The sequence below is a fragment of the Gymnoscopelus braueri genome (genome assembly GCF_963280865.1).
Source record: "Gymnoscopelus braueri genome assembly, chromosome: 6".
In the NCBI taxonomy this organism is placed as follows: Eukaryota; Metazoa; Chordata; class Actinopteri; order Myctophiformes; family Myctophidae; genus Gymnoscopelus; species Gymnoscopelus braueri.
The window spans coordinates 48,045,688-48,063,752 of NC_137607.1; the positions used below are offsets into that span (position 1 = coordinate 48,045,688).

General features: G+C 41.7%; 1 protein-coding gene across 2 annotated transcripts in view; it reads right to left on the reverse strand.

Annotated features, from left to right (window-relative positions):
• rnf13 (ring finger protein 13) overlaps positions 1 to 18,065 on the reverse strand; it is an 86,920-nt gene that overhangs the window by 52,977 nt on the left and 15,878 nt on the right. For both annotated transcript variants that reach the window (XM_080430233.1, XM_080430234.1), the window contains exon 4: positions 2,107 to 2,232. In XM_080430233.1, the coding sequence (XP_080286359.1) occupies positions 2,107 to 2,232 (126 nt within the window). The remainder of the gene's footprint in view (positions 1 to 2,106; positions 2,233 to 18,065) is intronic.

The window sequence follows — 18,065 nt, forward strand, 5'->3', positions numbered from 1 at the left end:
AGTGTTGGGCGAGAGGAGTAGGACGGAGGCGCTCACTAGCACACAGACAACTACATTGGGGAGGAAAAGGGCCAAAAAGCCAAAAAGACATACATACGATACAACAGAGACAGTGAGACAGACAGACAGACAGAGCAGGAAGTGACAAAGTTAAGAAGTTAAGGAGAGAGGAGGAAAAAATGGAAAATCCCCCTCCCCAACTCTCTCCCTCTCTGGTCTAATGTCAAGCTCCGCCCCCTGTACAGTAAGGCCCTGCCCCCAGTCCTTGGCTCAGCGGTTTTATTCTGTTATTACATAATGCTGTCTGGCTGCTCTGGGTACAGTTACACTGGTAGCCACTGACTGTGTTCCATTACCCAGGAACTGATGCCAGGTCAGCTCTGTGAAAAGGTAACACGCTGTACTAATAGTAATAAACGTCATACACAGAATGTGCCTTACAAGCACATTTACATGTAGGGCCGAGCTACCACACACACACACACACACACACACACACACACACACACTATTAGGTTGATATGTACAAAAAAAATTACCCGTTAAGACCTGAGGTCGATTCCACAAATGTCTTTTAAATCAGTAGTTCTCACACTTTCAAAGATTTTTCAAAAATGTTCAAAAACAGCAGATGTAAGCTCGCAGTGCGACACGAAGTGACGCGCTGTGAGCTTGTATATCTGCCATTTTTGAATAGCCAACGCTAAAATCTAAAATGACACGACAGATGCTTTCTCGGTTTTAATGGGTTAAAACAATAACTGTCATGATGAAAGATCAGATGAAACCAACTGTTGTTGGACTTGGATAGGAGTTGAACTTTCTTCAGTGTGTGGATGGTGATGTCACTAGACTTTCTAGAGGGAGGGGTGTCGTGCTGCACATGCTCAGTGGGAGGCCTCAGAGTTCACTATTTTCCACCTTAACGTTCCATACCAGTGTTGCCTGATTTTGCAAGAGAAACAAGCGAACAGGTCTATGAAAACAAGCCCAAAAGAAGTGACTACACATGAGCACACAAACACACACACACACACACATACACACACACACATAGCTATTTGAAAATAGCCGAGCTTGTAAAGCAACAACAAAAACAAGCCCCCCAAAAATGTTTTTTTTACAAGTGACATTACAGAAAAAGTTGCTTATAATAAGCAGACTTGGCAACACTCCAGACCTGTGTGTGAACTATGTACCCTTTAAACATTATGTTTCATATCTATGAAATACAACAATTGGTCCTATGTATCTTGTTTGAATAACCTGGCCATTGTTGAGCTTGATGAGATTTGAAACTTACTTTAACCTAGTCTGTCACCTAACCCTGTTCGTCAGTACCTTGTTACATTATATGATTGATGCAAATATTTGCTTATTTTACTAGCCCTCCTCGCAGGCCTGTGTGTGTGTGTGTGTGTGTGTGTGTGTGTGTTGAATTGATGCCTTTTAAGGCAACGCTGGACCACAGAGGAAGAGGGGGAGAGAGAGACGGGGGAGAGAGAGAGAGGGGGAGAGAGAAATAGAGAGAATGCAACAGTAAGAGAAGAAAGGAGGAGTGAAATTGATTGATACAGAGACCTGCATGTCATGAAATTGCATACCTTACTCTTCCTTTCACCCAATTACTCACCTGTCTGTGTGTCTGTCTGTCTGTCTCTCTCTCTCTCTCTCTCTCTCCCTCTCTCTTATAAAGCCTACCGCTCCAGTCTTCTTCAGCCCTCACCTCTTCTATTCTGTCTCTCCTCATAGCCTTCCTCTCCATTCTTTCTTTCTTTCTTAAACTGTGCCTTTCATAAACTGAAAACATGACAACACATGATGCACATTCACTATTATTTACATTGACTATATCACTGTCAACCACCTCACTCACACATTTTACTGCTGCTGGCCAAAGACCAAGGAAAAAGAAGTGAAGAGATGATAGAGGAGAGGAATAGAGGAGAGGAGAGGAATATAGGAGAGGAGAGGAATAGAGGGCAGGCAAACTGAATGCTTGTATGAAGGAAGTTCTGTTTAGGAAACGGACATTTCCTGTTATTGTATTTAAACTGAGCTGGGAGACTCAGTCGACCAAACACTGAACTGCGCGGCGCAGCCTACCTTGACGTCAAAGTTGCAGTCAAAGCGCTTGATGAGGACGATGAACCCGCTGGATTGGTTGTCTCTCAGAGGGGGCGGTTCGATGGGCTCACAGGCATTTTCTGGCCGCGCACCAATCAGGAAGCCCTGTGAGGGTCAGAGTCAGAAGCTCAGCATTATTGACAAGTACGATGATCATACAAGATAAGGACACTGCTTTACTTCAACAAGAGGAGATCAAAAATATACAAATATGGCCAGAAGAGAACAAGATCAACATATTTGCAGGCAAAAGTATAAAACATTTGTTAGAAAATATATTTTTTCTAGGGTTGAAATGTTAAAGGTTGAGGTCCACTGACCTTAGAGGACCAACATGGGTCCCCGAACCAGTGTTTGATCGACACACTAAGCTAGCCAAACCCAAATATTCATCAGTCTGACTCGAGCTAGAAATAATCACACGATCATGAAAGACCTTTCTACTGTCTTCCTGCTGATACGACACACGTGCGTGCACGCACACACACACAGTATATGAATTTATTATGATGACAAATGCATAATGAATACAAAACTTCCCGTTGCCGGTGGAGAGGAGAATATCGCTGTGTGTGTGTGTGTGTGTGTGTGTGTGTGTGTGTGTGTGTGTGTGTGTGCATTGTTGTACTTTTCTTGACAGGAACATAATGTCCTTGCAAGAACGGAAAAAAGAGGGATATTAATATTCATTTCATTTTCATGAGGTTATTCTGGTGTTAAGCCACCATATCGTCTCTGTCGGGTGGAAACCTCATATGTCCAAAACTGTTACTTTTCAGGATTCATATCCAAAAATAGCAAAAGTAGCCGATCTACAAGCTCAAAACGCGTCGCTTCGCGCCGCGTTTCGAACTTGCAGATCGGCTACTTTTCATACGTTCGTGTGACACTGTAGGCAGGCCTGTTGTAGTTTCTGCCTGACAGCAACGATATGCTTTATATGAGGAGAACTTCACCTCACAACATGTACTTAAACATCACAGTTATTAGACAGGTGCCAGGTTCATTGTTGACCTGGCATCCTATGGTTTCAATGTACAGATCATTTATTTTTTTATATTATACTGTTTAGACTGATGCTAGGTTCTTGGTTTACCTATGACCCTAGATTACTGAGGCACTACACCGTCTCTCTGCATTTGATGTATGCGTTTACCTTGCTTACTGTAAGTCGCTCTGGATAAAGAGTGTCTGCCTAAATGCCTAAATTATAAATTGTAGTTAACCACCTTCCTGCTGGCGTCCCTATTTTGAGCATGTTTTAAAAATCTAAGAATATAACAAAAGATTTTCCAAAAATGTTTCAAATTCTTTTTTCCAAATTTTGCTAAATTAGCAGATCTACAAGCAAACAGACACGGAGACACATAAAAAGTGTTTTGAACTTGTAGATCTGCTATTTTGACCTTGAGACACTGTTGTACACCAAAATATAAATTGGGCTCAAATGGTTAACAGCAATACAAACGTGTGTGTGTGTGTGTGTGTGTGTATGAGACATGCCCCCCAAAAAGTTGGCCTTTCTCACCATCTTTGTCAAAACGACATTCCTCTCCTCCACTGTGTCTACTACAGTATCATGGCCGTTTCCTTTTAACTGACACTGGTTTTCAAAAGCGTTTGAAGTGACTGATGAAAGCAAATTGAGGAGACCGACAGATACAAAGAGAGACAGACAGAGAGACAGAGTATGAAGACAGGCAGAATGTCAGTGAGAGAAAGATCAAGACGACAGAAGAAAGAAGGTAATATTGTATTTGTTCTGTAAACTTCTAACTCGCCCCATATAGAACTAACATCACCACAGCAGGGCGCCTGGCTCTGTGTGTGTGTGTGTGTGTGTGTGTGTGTGTGTGTGTGTGTGTGTGTGTGTGTGTGTGTGTGTGTGTGTGTGTGTGTGTGTGTGTACTGATGTGGGACTCTGGGACTGTTTTCTTATTCTCCCTCTATTTACCTAGCTATTTCCATAATTTCCTTTCGTTCAGTCTGTTTCTATTCCCTCTTACTCTGTCTCCATTCCTCTGTCTGTCTGTCTGTCTCTCTCTATCTGGCTCTCTTGTTCTAAACTAGACCTGTCAACACTCAACAGACACTCACATAGCCCCAGCAAGGCGTGATGACAAGTAACTGAATTCTGGTTCAATTAGAATGTTGTCGAGGCAAACGGAGATGGAGACACTTTGTATTTAGAACGTTTATTATGTGTACACATGATGAGAGAACTACATTAAACACAAAACAGTGAATACCAGTAAATACCAGCCCTGCATGCCATGCCATCTTGATAGGATCACACATGGAAAAAAAGTCCCCAGGACTGTTTTGTGTGATCCCTTTTAGCCTAAATGTCTTACTGTACTTCTGTGCCATTTAAATGTTTTGAATAATAAAGTATTCGATCAATCAATTCTATAACATTCACATTGTCAGAACATATCATCAAGGCCAAGAGTGAACAACATCAAAACAACACGGTAGGGCTTTACCTAAAAGTGAATATAAAACATTATTCCACAATTCCCTATAGCTGTCCAGCTGCTGAGCGCTTTTGCTGGCTGTGTGCGTGTGTGTGTGTGTGTGTGTGTGTGTGTGTGTGTGTGTGTGTTCTACATCTGTGTGTATGAATGAATTTTCTGTTTGTTGTAGAAGCTCCTGTTGCTGGGTGCCACCTGGAGGTTACTCCTCCTCCCCCCCCCCCCCCACCACATCTGAAGACCCACAATGACACATCACAATCCTTTATAAACCCCCGGGCCGTGCCATTTTTCACCACAAAAGGGGTGACAGTGCAGTAAAGAATGTCTGTACAGGCAGGCAGAGTGTTCCTTGGCAGGGCTTCCAGCATTAAAGATAGCTGCCATTGGATATGTGGACAGGAAACCTCCACAAAGGCCTAAAGTAAATCCCCTGGGAGACTGAGGAGGGAGGGAGGGAGGGAGGGAGGAAGATGTGGGAAACTCCCCCAGATGCCTTTTTTTGGACCGGCCCTGCCTGGCTGGCCAATGACATCACACTGTGACACTGTGCCTCACATTTTAGCCTGGTGCAAACAAGCTACAAGGGCTCCCTCTATTGGCTGGATAGCAGCATGAAATAAACCATAAGCACTTCTAGGCTAATAATAATTCAAAAATAAAACATGAAATTAAAGGTGGAGGAGATTTTAAATGTATTGTATCCAAAAGATGTGACAAAAAAATATACAATCCTGAAAAAAAAAATAAAGACAAAAACGCTGACCTAGGAGAAATTCTCCCATTTGTCCTTATTTGTGAGAAAACATTTGACACAAAGTCAGTCTTTCCTTGACGGAAGATGATGAAATAGAAAACATTTGATCAGCTGTGGGAAACACACGCTGTCATGACCTCTGTAGCAATCTGACACAATGGAGAGAGACGGGGAGAGAGAGAGAGACACACACAGAGAGGGAGAGACAGACAGGGAACCAGGATAGGTTATAGCCGTAAAGCTGTGATTTGAGGTTTCAAGCCAACACAAACGTTGCTGCCGGGCAGAAACCTCTAATCTACATATTTTAACTTAGTGTTTTTTTTGTAAATTTATGTCCTACTTGATCATACGACGTGCTTTGAGCTTGTCGATTTGCTACTTTTGATATTTTTTACGGACGTACGGATGGACTGACAGGACAGGAGTGAAAAACAAACCTGGGGTGAACCTGGGGTGACAGGGCCTTCTCAGTTCCTGCCCCCTCCCTATGGAGCTCACTCCCAGCTCATATCAAAGCTACCCCAACCCTCCCATGTTTAAAACCACCTTCAAAACCCACCTTTTCAGACTCTCTTTCCCTACCTAATTCTAATGCCCTTTTTTACCTTTTATTACTATAATTATTTTCTTTGAGTTCTTAGTTATTAACATTTTAACTATTTTTTAAAAATGTATTTTAGTTTTTATTTTGTTTCTGTATAACGTATTGAGTATTTAGAAAAGCACTATATAAATTGTATGTATTATTATAAAAACAGTCTCCAGCCTGTGGGAGACAATTAAACATATCCACCTTTGGAAATGTGATGTTTGGAAAAACTGTCTATTTATGGCCAATCCCCATACAGTTTAATGTTACACATGGTTCAACAGTGTTAATGAAACATTGTATGAGTTTTGGGATGTTTGGCCCAACAGTTGTTGACTTTGCTCTATTTGTGCGCTTAGAAGGTTAAGGTTTAGGAGATTTATATGGATATATAAAACATAATTGTGTTTGTGAGACTTACGGTTCAAAGGTTAGGGCCGTTTGCCCATAACCGTTATTTTCTTTTTTTTGTCTGACTGAGCAGTGGGTGAGACTTCTAAGCTGCCAAGTTTCAAAACTGTAGCCGTTACGGTTTCAGAGACCCAGATAGAGGCGGAGAAGAAATAAAGAAACAATCGCTAATGGACCCCTAATAATTCTAACAGATACAACATGGTTTCAAACCTTCGGCCTTGAGCCCCGAATCAAATCAAGACAGAAACAGTGTGTGACTGAGCCAACATACTCAGAGAGGCTTGTTGGCTTCCTCAATTCTCAAAGTGATTTTCCATTGTTCAGAGTAGTGAGGGGGGGGGGGGGAAGCAGCTGGGGGTTTTCCAACTATTCTGCGATCCTGCATGGTGATCATACTTAATCCTGTCATTAACATCCTCTATAGGCCCTGTTTACGGCTCAGGCCCCGGCTTTAGACGGGGGGACTGAGGTCTTATGAACTCTGGCTTCTCATATTAAAGCAGATTAAGGCCTGTAAGAATCCACAGTCAGGTTCATCGATGCAAAATGCTCCCCATTTTTTCCTGCCTAAACCATGAGACCCATGAAAATGAAATGAAATGATATTGTAACATAAGACCCAAATACTACTACTATTACTGTCTATTTTCTATCATCACAGGCAAACTCCTATTTAAAGCTAGTAATATAATTTATAGGAGGATGAATCTATCCCATTTCCCTGGCTATTAGGAATGTCCCGATCCCATCGGCGAGATCATGATCGGGTCCGATCGAAGCATGTTTTAAGTGATTGCGATCAGCTTTTTTTCAGTATTTTAGTAAATTTTGGATTTACAGGCATGCAAACAGGGCAGGGATGGAAATGGTGACAAGATGGGGGGCCCAGAATTTTTTTTGAGGCCCAAATGTATTTTCATGTGCCCATAACATTTTAGAGGGTGGGAACACCACAGTGTTAGGCTATATAGTTGCCCAATATACTTCAGACAATAAAGACACGGACAATAGCAAATAATAGACTATATAAACAAACAAAAACAAAGTATTTTCCTATGAGAAAATCGTATGGTATCGAATCGTGGGTTGAGTGAATCGTTACTATAGAAAAGAACAGACAAAGGAGAGAGAGGGAGGGGGTTGAGAAGAGGCTGAAGGGTGCTTCAGAAAGAACGACAGAGTGCAGGACAAAGAAAGGGAGAGCCAAAAATGAATAAGACAGAAAGACACAGAGAGAGAAATAAAGGACAGGATGCAGAGAGAGAGAGAGAGAGAGAGAGAGAGACAGACAGACAGACACAGAGAGAGAGAGAGAGAGATATAAATGCTGACTGGACGTTTGCCTGGAATGTTACACTGACTCGCCTCCACTGATGACTAATGTCACATTTTACATGAGACAGCTGATCCTGGGACAGCTCAGCACTGTCCCGAGTACAGCATACCAGAGAAGCCTGATTTATACTTAGTTGTGTGCCAGTGTCGTGCTCAGTAAATAGCAGATCTACAAGCTCACAACGCGCCACGAATGTGACACTTTGTGAGCTTGTATAGCTGCTATTTATGGAATGCAACACCAGCGGGCAACTAAGAATAAATCAGCCTTAACCCAGCAGCAAAATATTATTACACAATGTGAGCCAAGCCATTCTATCAAGAGTATCAGTACGCCACTCATAGCTATGAACGTGTCGTTGCCGTTGGGTGGAAACCTCATGTCCAAAACTATTACTTTTCAGGATTCAAATTCAACAGAACTACAAGTAGTTGTAGATCTGCAATTTTTGCCACTGTTGAGAAACAGTGTAGTATGACGAAGTAGGGTATTACTTTACGAAAAAGTTACAATATGGAGATAAAAGGTTTCTGCCTGATACCAACTATAGTTACAAGCACCCTAAGTGCCAGCTACCTTTCTGGAGGACACTAGAATATGTTTATTACTATGGGTACTGAGGAAGAAATTATATGGCTGCTTATATCTAACCTTTATATTTTACCATCACTTATAATACTTCTACAATACATTATGATATTTGGTAGCTTGCAAGAGCCTAGATGTCTCCACTAGGCCTAATAGCTATTGTTTTGGTACAGCCTATCTTGTTATGGTTCAGTTTGTCCTTGAAGCAGCTACAGTCTAACTATGATCTCTGCCCTGGGCTCTTGGCAGAACTACCGTACCACTGACCTGAGTGTTATTGTACTTCTCCCCATGATATCATGTACATAAAGCATAACCATCACCATCTAGAATATTGTCTCGTCGATTGCTGATTGAACCAGAATTCCATGACAGTTCTTGGCGTCACAGACCAGGATTCCTAACCCAGATCCTCCAACAATGGAGTCTGCAGCGCTGCGGACTAATAACACTCAGGTCAGTGGTACGGTAGTTCTGCCAAGAGCCCAGGGCAGAGATCATAGTTATACAGTAGCTGCTTCAAGGACAAACTGAACCATAACAAGATAGGCTGTACCAAAACAATAGCCATTAGGCCTAGTGGAGACATCTAGGCTCTTACAAGCTACCAAATATCATAATGTATTGTAGACGTATTATAAGTGACGGTAAAATATAAAGGTTAGATATAAGCAGCCATATAATTTCTTCCTCAGTACCATAACCAACGTATATTGAACACAGATATCACAGAGTTCACCAAGGATTGATATTATTGACGACTTCCTCTTCCGTGTTTGACAGGGAGGTACAGAGTTGTTGTTATGCATGTACGTACATTCCGTTCTGTTCATGCCATACATTTATTTATAGGGACCCACTTGGGTTAAAGTGGATTTAACCTATGACCTCAGCTCAGAGCATGTGCCATGCCATCCTGCCTGGCAACGCCAAGCTGGGTCCCGCCACTGTGCTCACTGCATGACAGGATGTGACACGTAAGGGCTGTTTCCTGTCACCCTCTCCTACCCATGAGATGTCCACTTCCAACTAAACTAAACTAAACGTCTGGGGACCATTATGGATGTCCCCTATTTTGATTTAATTTGTAGCCTATGTGAGAGTTACTTATGGAGTAATTTACATTCCTCCTCTTGGCAGTGGCAGAGGCTCATGATCTTGCAACTTGATAGGGGGAAATCTGGGCAGCTGCCGTTTAATGCAGTGGTTCTCAAAGTGGGGTCCGGGGACCCCCAGGGGTACCCAGCAAAATGTGGTTGTACCCCTGGGTTGTACAAGCTCACAGAGCTTGTAAATCTGCTATTTTTGAGTATTGGAAATCTTGCACACATTTAAATTCTTTAACACAAATCTTCTCTTCTGGGGGTCCCTGGCACAAAACATTTTCAGATGAGGGGGTCCATGGCCAACTACAAATACATTTGGGGGTCCTTGACATGAAAAGGTTTTAGAACCACTGGTTTAAATGTGTTCCTTCAATGTGTCCTTCAATCGGTTTCTGCCGTTTTGTCTTTTTTTTTAATTCAAAGTGAAAGTGGTTAAATGCGTCTGTGGGTTTTATAAATATTTAACCAATGAAAAGTATTTAAAAGATCTTGTGACAAAATAATTACAATATTGGATCCACTGGAACACAGGTTCCTTTTTCAATTTCCTGAAAAGTAACCGTTTTGGACATGAATATCGTTGCTGTTGAGCAGGAACCTTCTGTTATATTGCGAGCATAATATTGTGTTTCATGTCTTTGCTGTGAGCCACAGCCTCCCACAAAACATTGATGATTTTTTTTATTTTAAAAGACATTGTTTTTCAACAGTTTATTTGGTTGTTCTGCTGTTGAGCCATAATCTGCAGCTTTTGTGTGCTTTTACACAGAAGGTGCTTTGATGTGAGTGGAAAACTGGTCGGCTGTATTTTCACACATTCGGTCATTAAAACTAGTTTTTTAATAAAACGGGCCTTCTAGGCCGTTCTCATCCAATCGTATTTGCCCTCGTTTATTTCTCTCTAACTGCAACATTCTCTTTACTTGTTTTTCCTTTAAGCTGCACTATGAAACCTTCCTCTTCTACTCCGGATTTGAACCTGGTTTCCTGCGCAAGTGCTGACATTTATACCATTGAGCCAATAGAGCCTGTCTGATTACACCGGGGATAAATGGAATCAGGTCAAACTTCATGTCAGATCCTGTATCTAGGTGAGACATGACCTTTGACACGATCTACATGTCTCAGCAGAAGAGCAGGGAGACAAAATACAGCAACCCCAATTGTACAAGTTATATTAGCATTTCTAAGTATTAATATAGCATCAAAATCTGTTTAACCGCTATATACATTGTATATAGATTGTACATCTACAATCTACAAGCTCACAATGTGTCGGGATGCAACGTACAGGGGTCCCACTCCCTGGAACAAAATATCTTCAGATGGGGGTCCGCGGTCAAATATTTATATTTAGTTTGAGAACTGCTTTTGTGTTACATGTTAACTGCCTTTAAACTTTAAAGCTTTTTACTACATACTAGTTTTAAGTAGACATGTGTTCTTTGTACCATGGTCACTGTACCGTAAAGCAGAGAGTGATTCCCTGATGTAACACGGTCCTAAGTGGGAGTTGAACCCAAGATGTCATCGTGTCCACATGTGGTCAGCATGTAGACTGAGCAACTACACTGTCCCTACTCATTATCATCATTACAGACTATAACTATTTACTGTGCACTGCACCACAAACATACATACAATAATACAAATAATTGTGCGTGTGTGCGTGTATACCTGTATATGTGGGTCATTGTCTACCTGGTATCCTATAGTTTCAATGTACACATTATGTTGGATAGTATATCGTTTAGAATGACGCTAGGTTCTTGGTTTACATGTGATCCTAGTTTACTGAGGCACTCCACGGTCTCTCTGCATTTGATGTATGTGTTTACCTTGCATATAGTATACATAAATAGTAAATAGTACACACACAAACACACAGTTAAGCACAACCCTTTAGAATGTCAAACTGGTTATCTGCATGTTTACAGATTCAATAAACCGAAGAGACTGAATTAAGACGTCCCGAAGGGCTGCATCTGGTCTATGTTCAGGAAATGAAACTGGGCGTGAGGAAAATAAAACAATAACTGAAACCAAAATGTGATGTTTGATGACTTATTGTTGTGAAAAGGCTACAAGGATACTCTGACAAGAATCATGAAGAACATCATTGCCAAGTGATGGTTTGTTTAAGGAATTTACAGTGGCACACAATGGTGCAGTCAGTCAGTGACAACCTAACATTAAACAACGGACACAGGACTAACAGTACAAGTATGTGCACATGCAGGACTCACACAGTGCACCATACAATCAGTGGTAGAATGTTGGTACATGTCCACATTTTCTGAGGGCACACCAGGTGCCAAACACATCCCGTACTCAAGTTATTTTCCCCTGGGTGATGCCTGTCTGAACCACAGAACTTTCCGCGCTTTCCTTTTTGCCGATCTACAAGCTCACAATGCATCACAGCTCGACACATTGTGAGCCTGTAGATCTGCTATTTTGGGGCTATTTTTCTGATATTTTCAATGCTGTCCTCAAATATTTATGTCCTCACAAGTATAGTAATACAAACCTGTGTGTGTGTGTGTGTGTGTGTGTGTGTGTGTGTGTGTGTGTGTGTGTGTGTGTGTGTGTGTGTGTGTACATGCGTGGGAGAAATAAAAAGTCTCTAGCTATCCAATGCCCTCACCCTCAGAAGCAGATATTTCAGAACTTTTAGCCTCATGGATATCTAGCAACATTCTTCAGTCCTGACCACAAATCCTTTACAAGTGTATTGTGGATTGTACATACAAATAGTGAGAGGACACATGATGTATATGTACGGTTATGTACATAGTGAAATCCCCAGTATTATTTTAATCCCGACAGTGTAAACATTTGTCTATACAGTCAGGCTCAAAGTGAAAACAACACTGAGGATTTTTCTTTATAGTCTGTAGCCTACTCTGTGTGCAGTTTGCGGTTAGGTTGGGATCCTTTAGGATTTTAACGATTCCGGTTCCTTAACCATTCCCTTTAACAATATTTTTCAAATGGACCTTTACAGGTCTGCAACTCCAGTAGCTTGGGTCCATTTGGTTCCATTTGGACACTCTCAGAGTTATATTGGTCCTTGAAATTAAAAAAAGTTGGAGAACCACCAGTATTGTAATTGTATAGCAGTCGTGAAATCCACATACCAGCTCTGACAGTGTGATGAACCGGTTCCAGTAAAGATTCCAAACGTGGTTGGTTCCGGATCCCAACCCTATGTCTGAAGTGTCACTATGTCATATTGCAGAGGTACAATTAATCCAAAATGATTCACTGCTTAAGTTTGATGTTACATTTTTGTATTAATAGTGTCAATAGCTGTAATGTCTGCCCTGCCTTTGTCTGCATTTTCTGCTTGTTCTGTGCTGTAACCACACAAGCAAACAGTTTTTTTAGACCATGGTGTACACTACACAAGTACACATACTGGAAATTGATTGAATTGAACATCTGAATTAAAGGGGCAGACTTTGCCGAGTTTGAACCTGAATCCTATCATTCTATGATTATGAGGAGGACATGTGAAAATCAAACATAACACTTCCAAAATTGCATTTTGTGTCTCGAGAGCTTACTCCCTAAGGTGCTGGAAAATCTCCTCCCGACATCAAGAGTGTTGTTGAAACATGTCAGTTTATGTAGGCTAGTAAAGCTTTATCCTCACAACAGAACAATAGGATTCAAATAGAAACAAACATGTCAGGTTTATGTAGGCTGGTAATAGGGATGTGTCGATGGACCATGATGTCGTCGATCATGTGCGTCACTTTGTGCCGCGCTATGAGCTTGTAGATCTGCTATTTTCTTTTAATCGTGAAAATGTGTGCACTTCAAACCTAGTCCTATGTTAAACTGATAAGAGCAATGGTCACCGAAGTATGGCCATTTGAAGTGTTAAACACTGCTATAACACTGCTGCCGAGCAGCGATAAACTTGCAGCACCCAGGTCCACTGTCATACCTGTGTGACCTTGTGTTCGGGAGGTAGGGGTCTACGACCACTTCCTGGTACAACTGGAAGTGAACAGATCCACTTCCGGGTTGCACCAGTGAACTCCACACCCCTTTTGAGCACCACTGATATAACAACAAACCGGTATGTTTTTCAGAAAACTGAATTTAGAAGACATTTTTGGCCTCAGGTCATAATGGGTTAAAAAGAAGACCAATAAACATGTAGGCTATCAAAATCAACAGCACAATGGAGCAACGACAGGATGACAGCGCGTGGAGCGCATTTCCCAAAAAGTTGGCTCTGGTGCGGTTCATACCACATGTTTGAGCATGCCCTGGCCGGTCCACAATGGACGGGAAGCTCATCGTTTTGTAAATTGTAACTCCCCAATCCCCATTGCAATTAGAAAAGCAGACTCAGTCCAAATTCTCCGCCGTAATCTTAAGACTCAACTCTTCAGACTCCACCTTAGCCCGTAGCACTTGACCTAGCCTTGATGACCATGCGGTCTTATGCAAAAGATGAAAATGTAATTTACATAGCATGTTATTTAGACAGACGCCAGGTACATTTGTTGACCTGGCATCCTGTAGTTTGTATAGTTTCAATGTACTGATTATGTTTTTGATATTATACTGTTTAGACTGATGCTGGGTTCTTGGTTTACCTATGATCCTAGATTACTGAGGCACTACACCGTCTCTATGCATTTGATGCATGCGCTTACCTTGCTTACTGTGAGTCGCTCTGGATAAATAGCGTGCCTAAATTGTAAATGTATCTTCTCTTCTCCAGTGTGTCTTTGCCAGGTTGTGTTAGAAATGGGTGACTACATTTAGTTTAGTGTCTGTGTTTTCTGTCTCTCATGAGGTTAGTACACGTCCATCGTGATGTCAAATTTGAGCAGACATTGGCCAGAACTGTTAGTAGCTGGTAAAGTTTCCCAGCACCTTTGTAGGTTTAATGTGTAGTTTTTCACATGCTCCTCACAATAGAGCGGGATTCACATTAAGTCGGCAAAGATGCCCTTTAAAGTGCAACACAACAAAGTAGTGTGAACTTGGTGTGGTGAAGGTGAATCCAGCAACAAACAGCTCCTGGCTGGTAGTGTTATTGTTGTCAGAGGAGACAGGAGGAGCTTTGTTTCCAACAGATCTCCTCATGGGGGAAATCATCAGCAGACGAGCCAGGCTGTCTTGTGATGCCACAGGTTGTTGCTCCAGGGATGATCTGGGCTCTGATGCCATCAGGCTCTGCTGCTAACCTTCTGGTGCTAGGCCTGTCACAATTATTACATCATCGTCTAATCGCAATTATTTGAGATAATAAATCGTCATAATCTTTTCCATGATGAAAAATTTTCATATATTTTCAAATATAAAAAAATCTGAAATAGCAGATCTACAAGCTTAACACGCATTGTAAGCTTGTAGATCTGCTATTTCTGCAATTTTTACTTTTCTTTAAAACTATTAAATATGTCACTAATTAGTGTGGTTGCCCGAATGGACAACCAGACTATAGTACTCTACCGACTTTATTCCACTAGATAAACTTTATTTCAGGCTGCTACTCCTCCCACAGTTTATTTTTCCCAATTTAGTGCCATATGTCAAAATGACCGGCCTCACCGGGAATCGTGCGCTTGTACTTTGCTAAGAGATTGGTTACATAGTTTAATTGATATTGATTTATTAGTGCATTAAATGTCCCCATCCACTTTGATGGAAAAGTAAAAAAACTCAAATTCAAGTATTTTTTTCTCAAAAACCATAAGAGCTAGAGTTACAAGACTTGGAGGGGAGGTTCATAATTTAGTGAGAAATTATTAAAAGAAAAATTATATCATTCGGCCACATGGTGGCGCTATAACAGCCCCCTTTACGTTTTGGCCTATAACTCTTGAACCGTAGGTCGTAGAATAAAAATCTTTTTTCCCTAGATTCCTTGGGTCATGACGCAACTCCCCATATAGGCCACGCCCATTTGCGTCAGGATAGATTTTCCGCCATTTTGAATTTTCTTCAAAACACACTTTTAGCTCCTCCTCCCACATATTTTCACAAAAATCGGTACACATGATCTCTGGACCCATGCAATAATCTGGAGTGAAACAGAATTTTGATAGTCCATACCGTTCGTCCGTAAATGGCTTCCAAAGTTAGAGGGAGGGGCCCGTTTTACAAAAAAGGCCACAAATCACGAACGAAAAGTCCAGTCAATCCCAAATTTGAATCACATGTCAAGGGTGGTTTACTCAACAAATCCCCAAAAGCATTTCCACTTTGATCCATAGGGGGCGCCACAAATTCTCAAAATGTAACCGTTTGATGCAAAAACCTTATGTTGGGGGGATCAATCCTCTCAAAATGAAACGCAAGTGATCTCAGGAGTTATGTGACGCTAAGAGATTGGTTAAATAGTTTAATTTATATTGATTTATTAGTGCATTAAATTTCCCCATCCACTTTAATGGAAAAGTGAAAAAACTCAAATTCAAGTATTTTTTGCTCTGAAACCGTAAGAGCTAGAGTTACCAGATTTGGTGGGGAGGTTCATGATTTAGTCCGAAATTATTAAAAAAAACACATTACACCAGTCGGCCTCATGGTGGCGCTATAACAGCCCCCTTTACGTTTTGGCCTATAACTCTTGAACCGTAGGTCATAGAATAAAAATATGAAGAAAAAAAACTTCAAACCGCATCTCCTCCCAAAGCATTTCCACTTTGATCCATAGGGGGCGCCACAAATGCACAAAATGTAACCGTTTGATGCAAAAACATGATTTTTGGGGGATCAGTTCTCTCAAAAAGAAAAGCCAGGGATCTCAGGAGTGACATGACGATGTCATTGGCCCGCTACATTTGTGGGAGGGGCCTGTTTCTTTAGTGGGAGGGGCCTATTTCCTAAAATCAAAATGGCACGTATCGCTAACGCGGGATCCGATCGGCACCAAATTCGAAGCGCATGTCGCGCAACTTCCGACGGTACTCCTCCCGGCGTATTCCTCGCGTCCCAGCGGCCGCGACACGCGACCGGTGTCGGCGCAACCACACTTTGCAATTTCCCAGAATTGCGACGCGTCTAGTTACTTTATATATTTCAGTTATTTGTCATATCTGCCCAGTGCAATTTCTCATTACGAGGCCTAAAAGGCAAACAGAAATGACATTTGTTTCATTTTATTCATATGTTCCAATGTTCAATGCCAAAAACACAATTAAATCACGAATTAATTATTTGTGTGACAATTAATCGTCAAATTAAATGTATAATTGTGACAGCCCTAGGCTCTGCTAGGTAGCCTCTCATACTAACCTCCAATACTAGACTCTGATGCAAGGCTCAGATGCTTGACTCTGATGCTAGACTTTAATTATAATGATAAACTCTGATGCCAGGCTCTAATCCTAGACTCTGACGCAATACTGTTTGAGGCTAGACTTTGATGCTAAATACAGCACAGACAACACACTCTCACTTTTTCTATATAGGCAGGTACAGCAGCTACTTCCTCGTGTCGCATGTGCAACAGATTCACTCAAATAAGTCTTTTTTCATAAATGTAGATCAAATTCCCTTTAATCTGAAAACAAACCCGTTTCATTGAAAATCACAGCCTGTGCTGTTTTTTCCGCTCAAGACAAGCTGGTGGTGGTGGGTGGACGGGCGGGCGGGCGGGCGGGCGGAGGAGAAGACAAAAAGCAGACAGACTGAGCCAAGTGTCCATAGGGACTCAGACAGCACGTCTACACTGGCAGCCAGCCTCATGCAGAGAGGGGAGGGGCTGTGTGATGTGAAACGCACCGGGCTGACAGCCAGCCAGGAGGGAGAATGAGGGAGAAGAGGAGGAGAGGTCATGGAGGGCGAAGGGAGGATGGAGAGAGCAGCAGGGGAATGCCGAGATGCAAAGTACTATAAAGCAGCGTAATAAGAGGTGTGTGTGTGTGTGTGTGTGTGTGTGTGTGTGTGTGTGTGTGTGTGTGTGTGTGTGTGTGTGTGTGTGGATTAACGCAAAATAAAATCTCACGACTGAAAATGTTTGCTTGACCGAGTCCTAATGGAGCCGATTCCTAGCGCCGATTCCTAAACAATTAACACAATATGCAAAATTAGGATGTTTTAGTAATATTGTTCCTGCTGTTCTACATACTGCCAACCAGGTGAAAAAAAATCACAGATTGAGGCTTTAACCTTTGAGAGACGATTAAGATTTTATGGAAGATGCTTCTGAACATATTGCTAGTTTCACCACTTCAAATGCGCCAATCTTAAAATAATAACCGATCCAAATGACTGAAATCAGTCATGGCGACTGAGAACTTTGCGTGTGCGTGCGTGCATGGGTGCTTGTGTGTGAAAATAAATATACTCTCACACATACAATGCAACTCTCAACTTATCTAAAATAGATATTTACCCGGAGGAGCTGTATAAGATAAAACAATGATGTTGAACCACTTTCAATGCAGCGAGTCCACGGGACTCATGTGCATGACTGACCAAAATCTAATTAGAAGATTTGACTGTCCTGGCAAATGTTCTTCTAATAATCAAAACACCCCCACCCCGTGAAAAACGAACGCAACACAGGCGATATTTTGCTATTCTGTTTACTGGAATGGATCAATAAAATGAAAGTCTACTGTGCACAAAAATAGGCACTTCAGAATAATCCTTCATAACATGGAGTGTGTTCACTCCAGGGACTGGGGCCCGG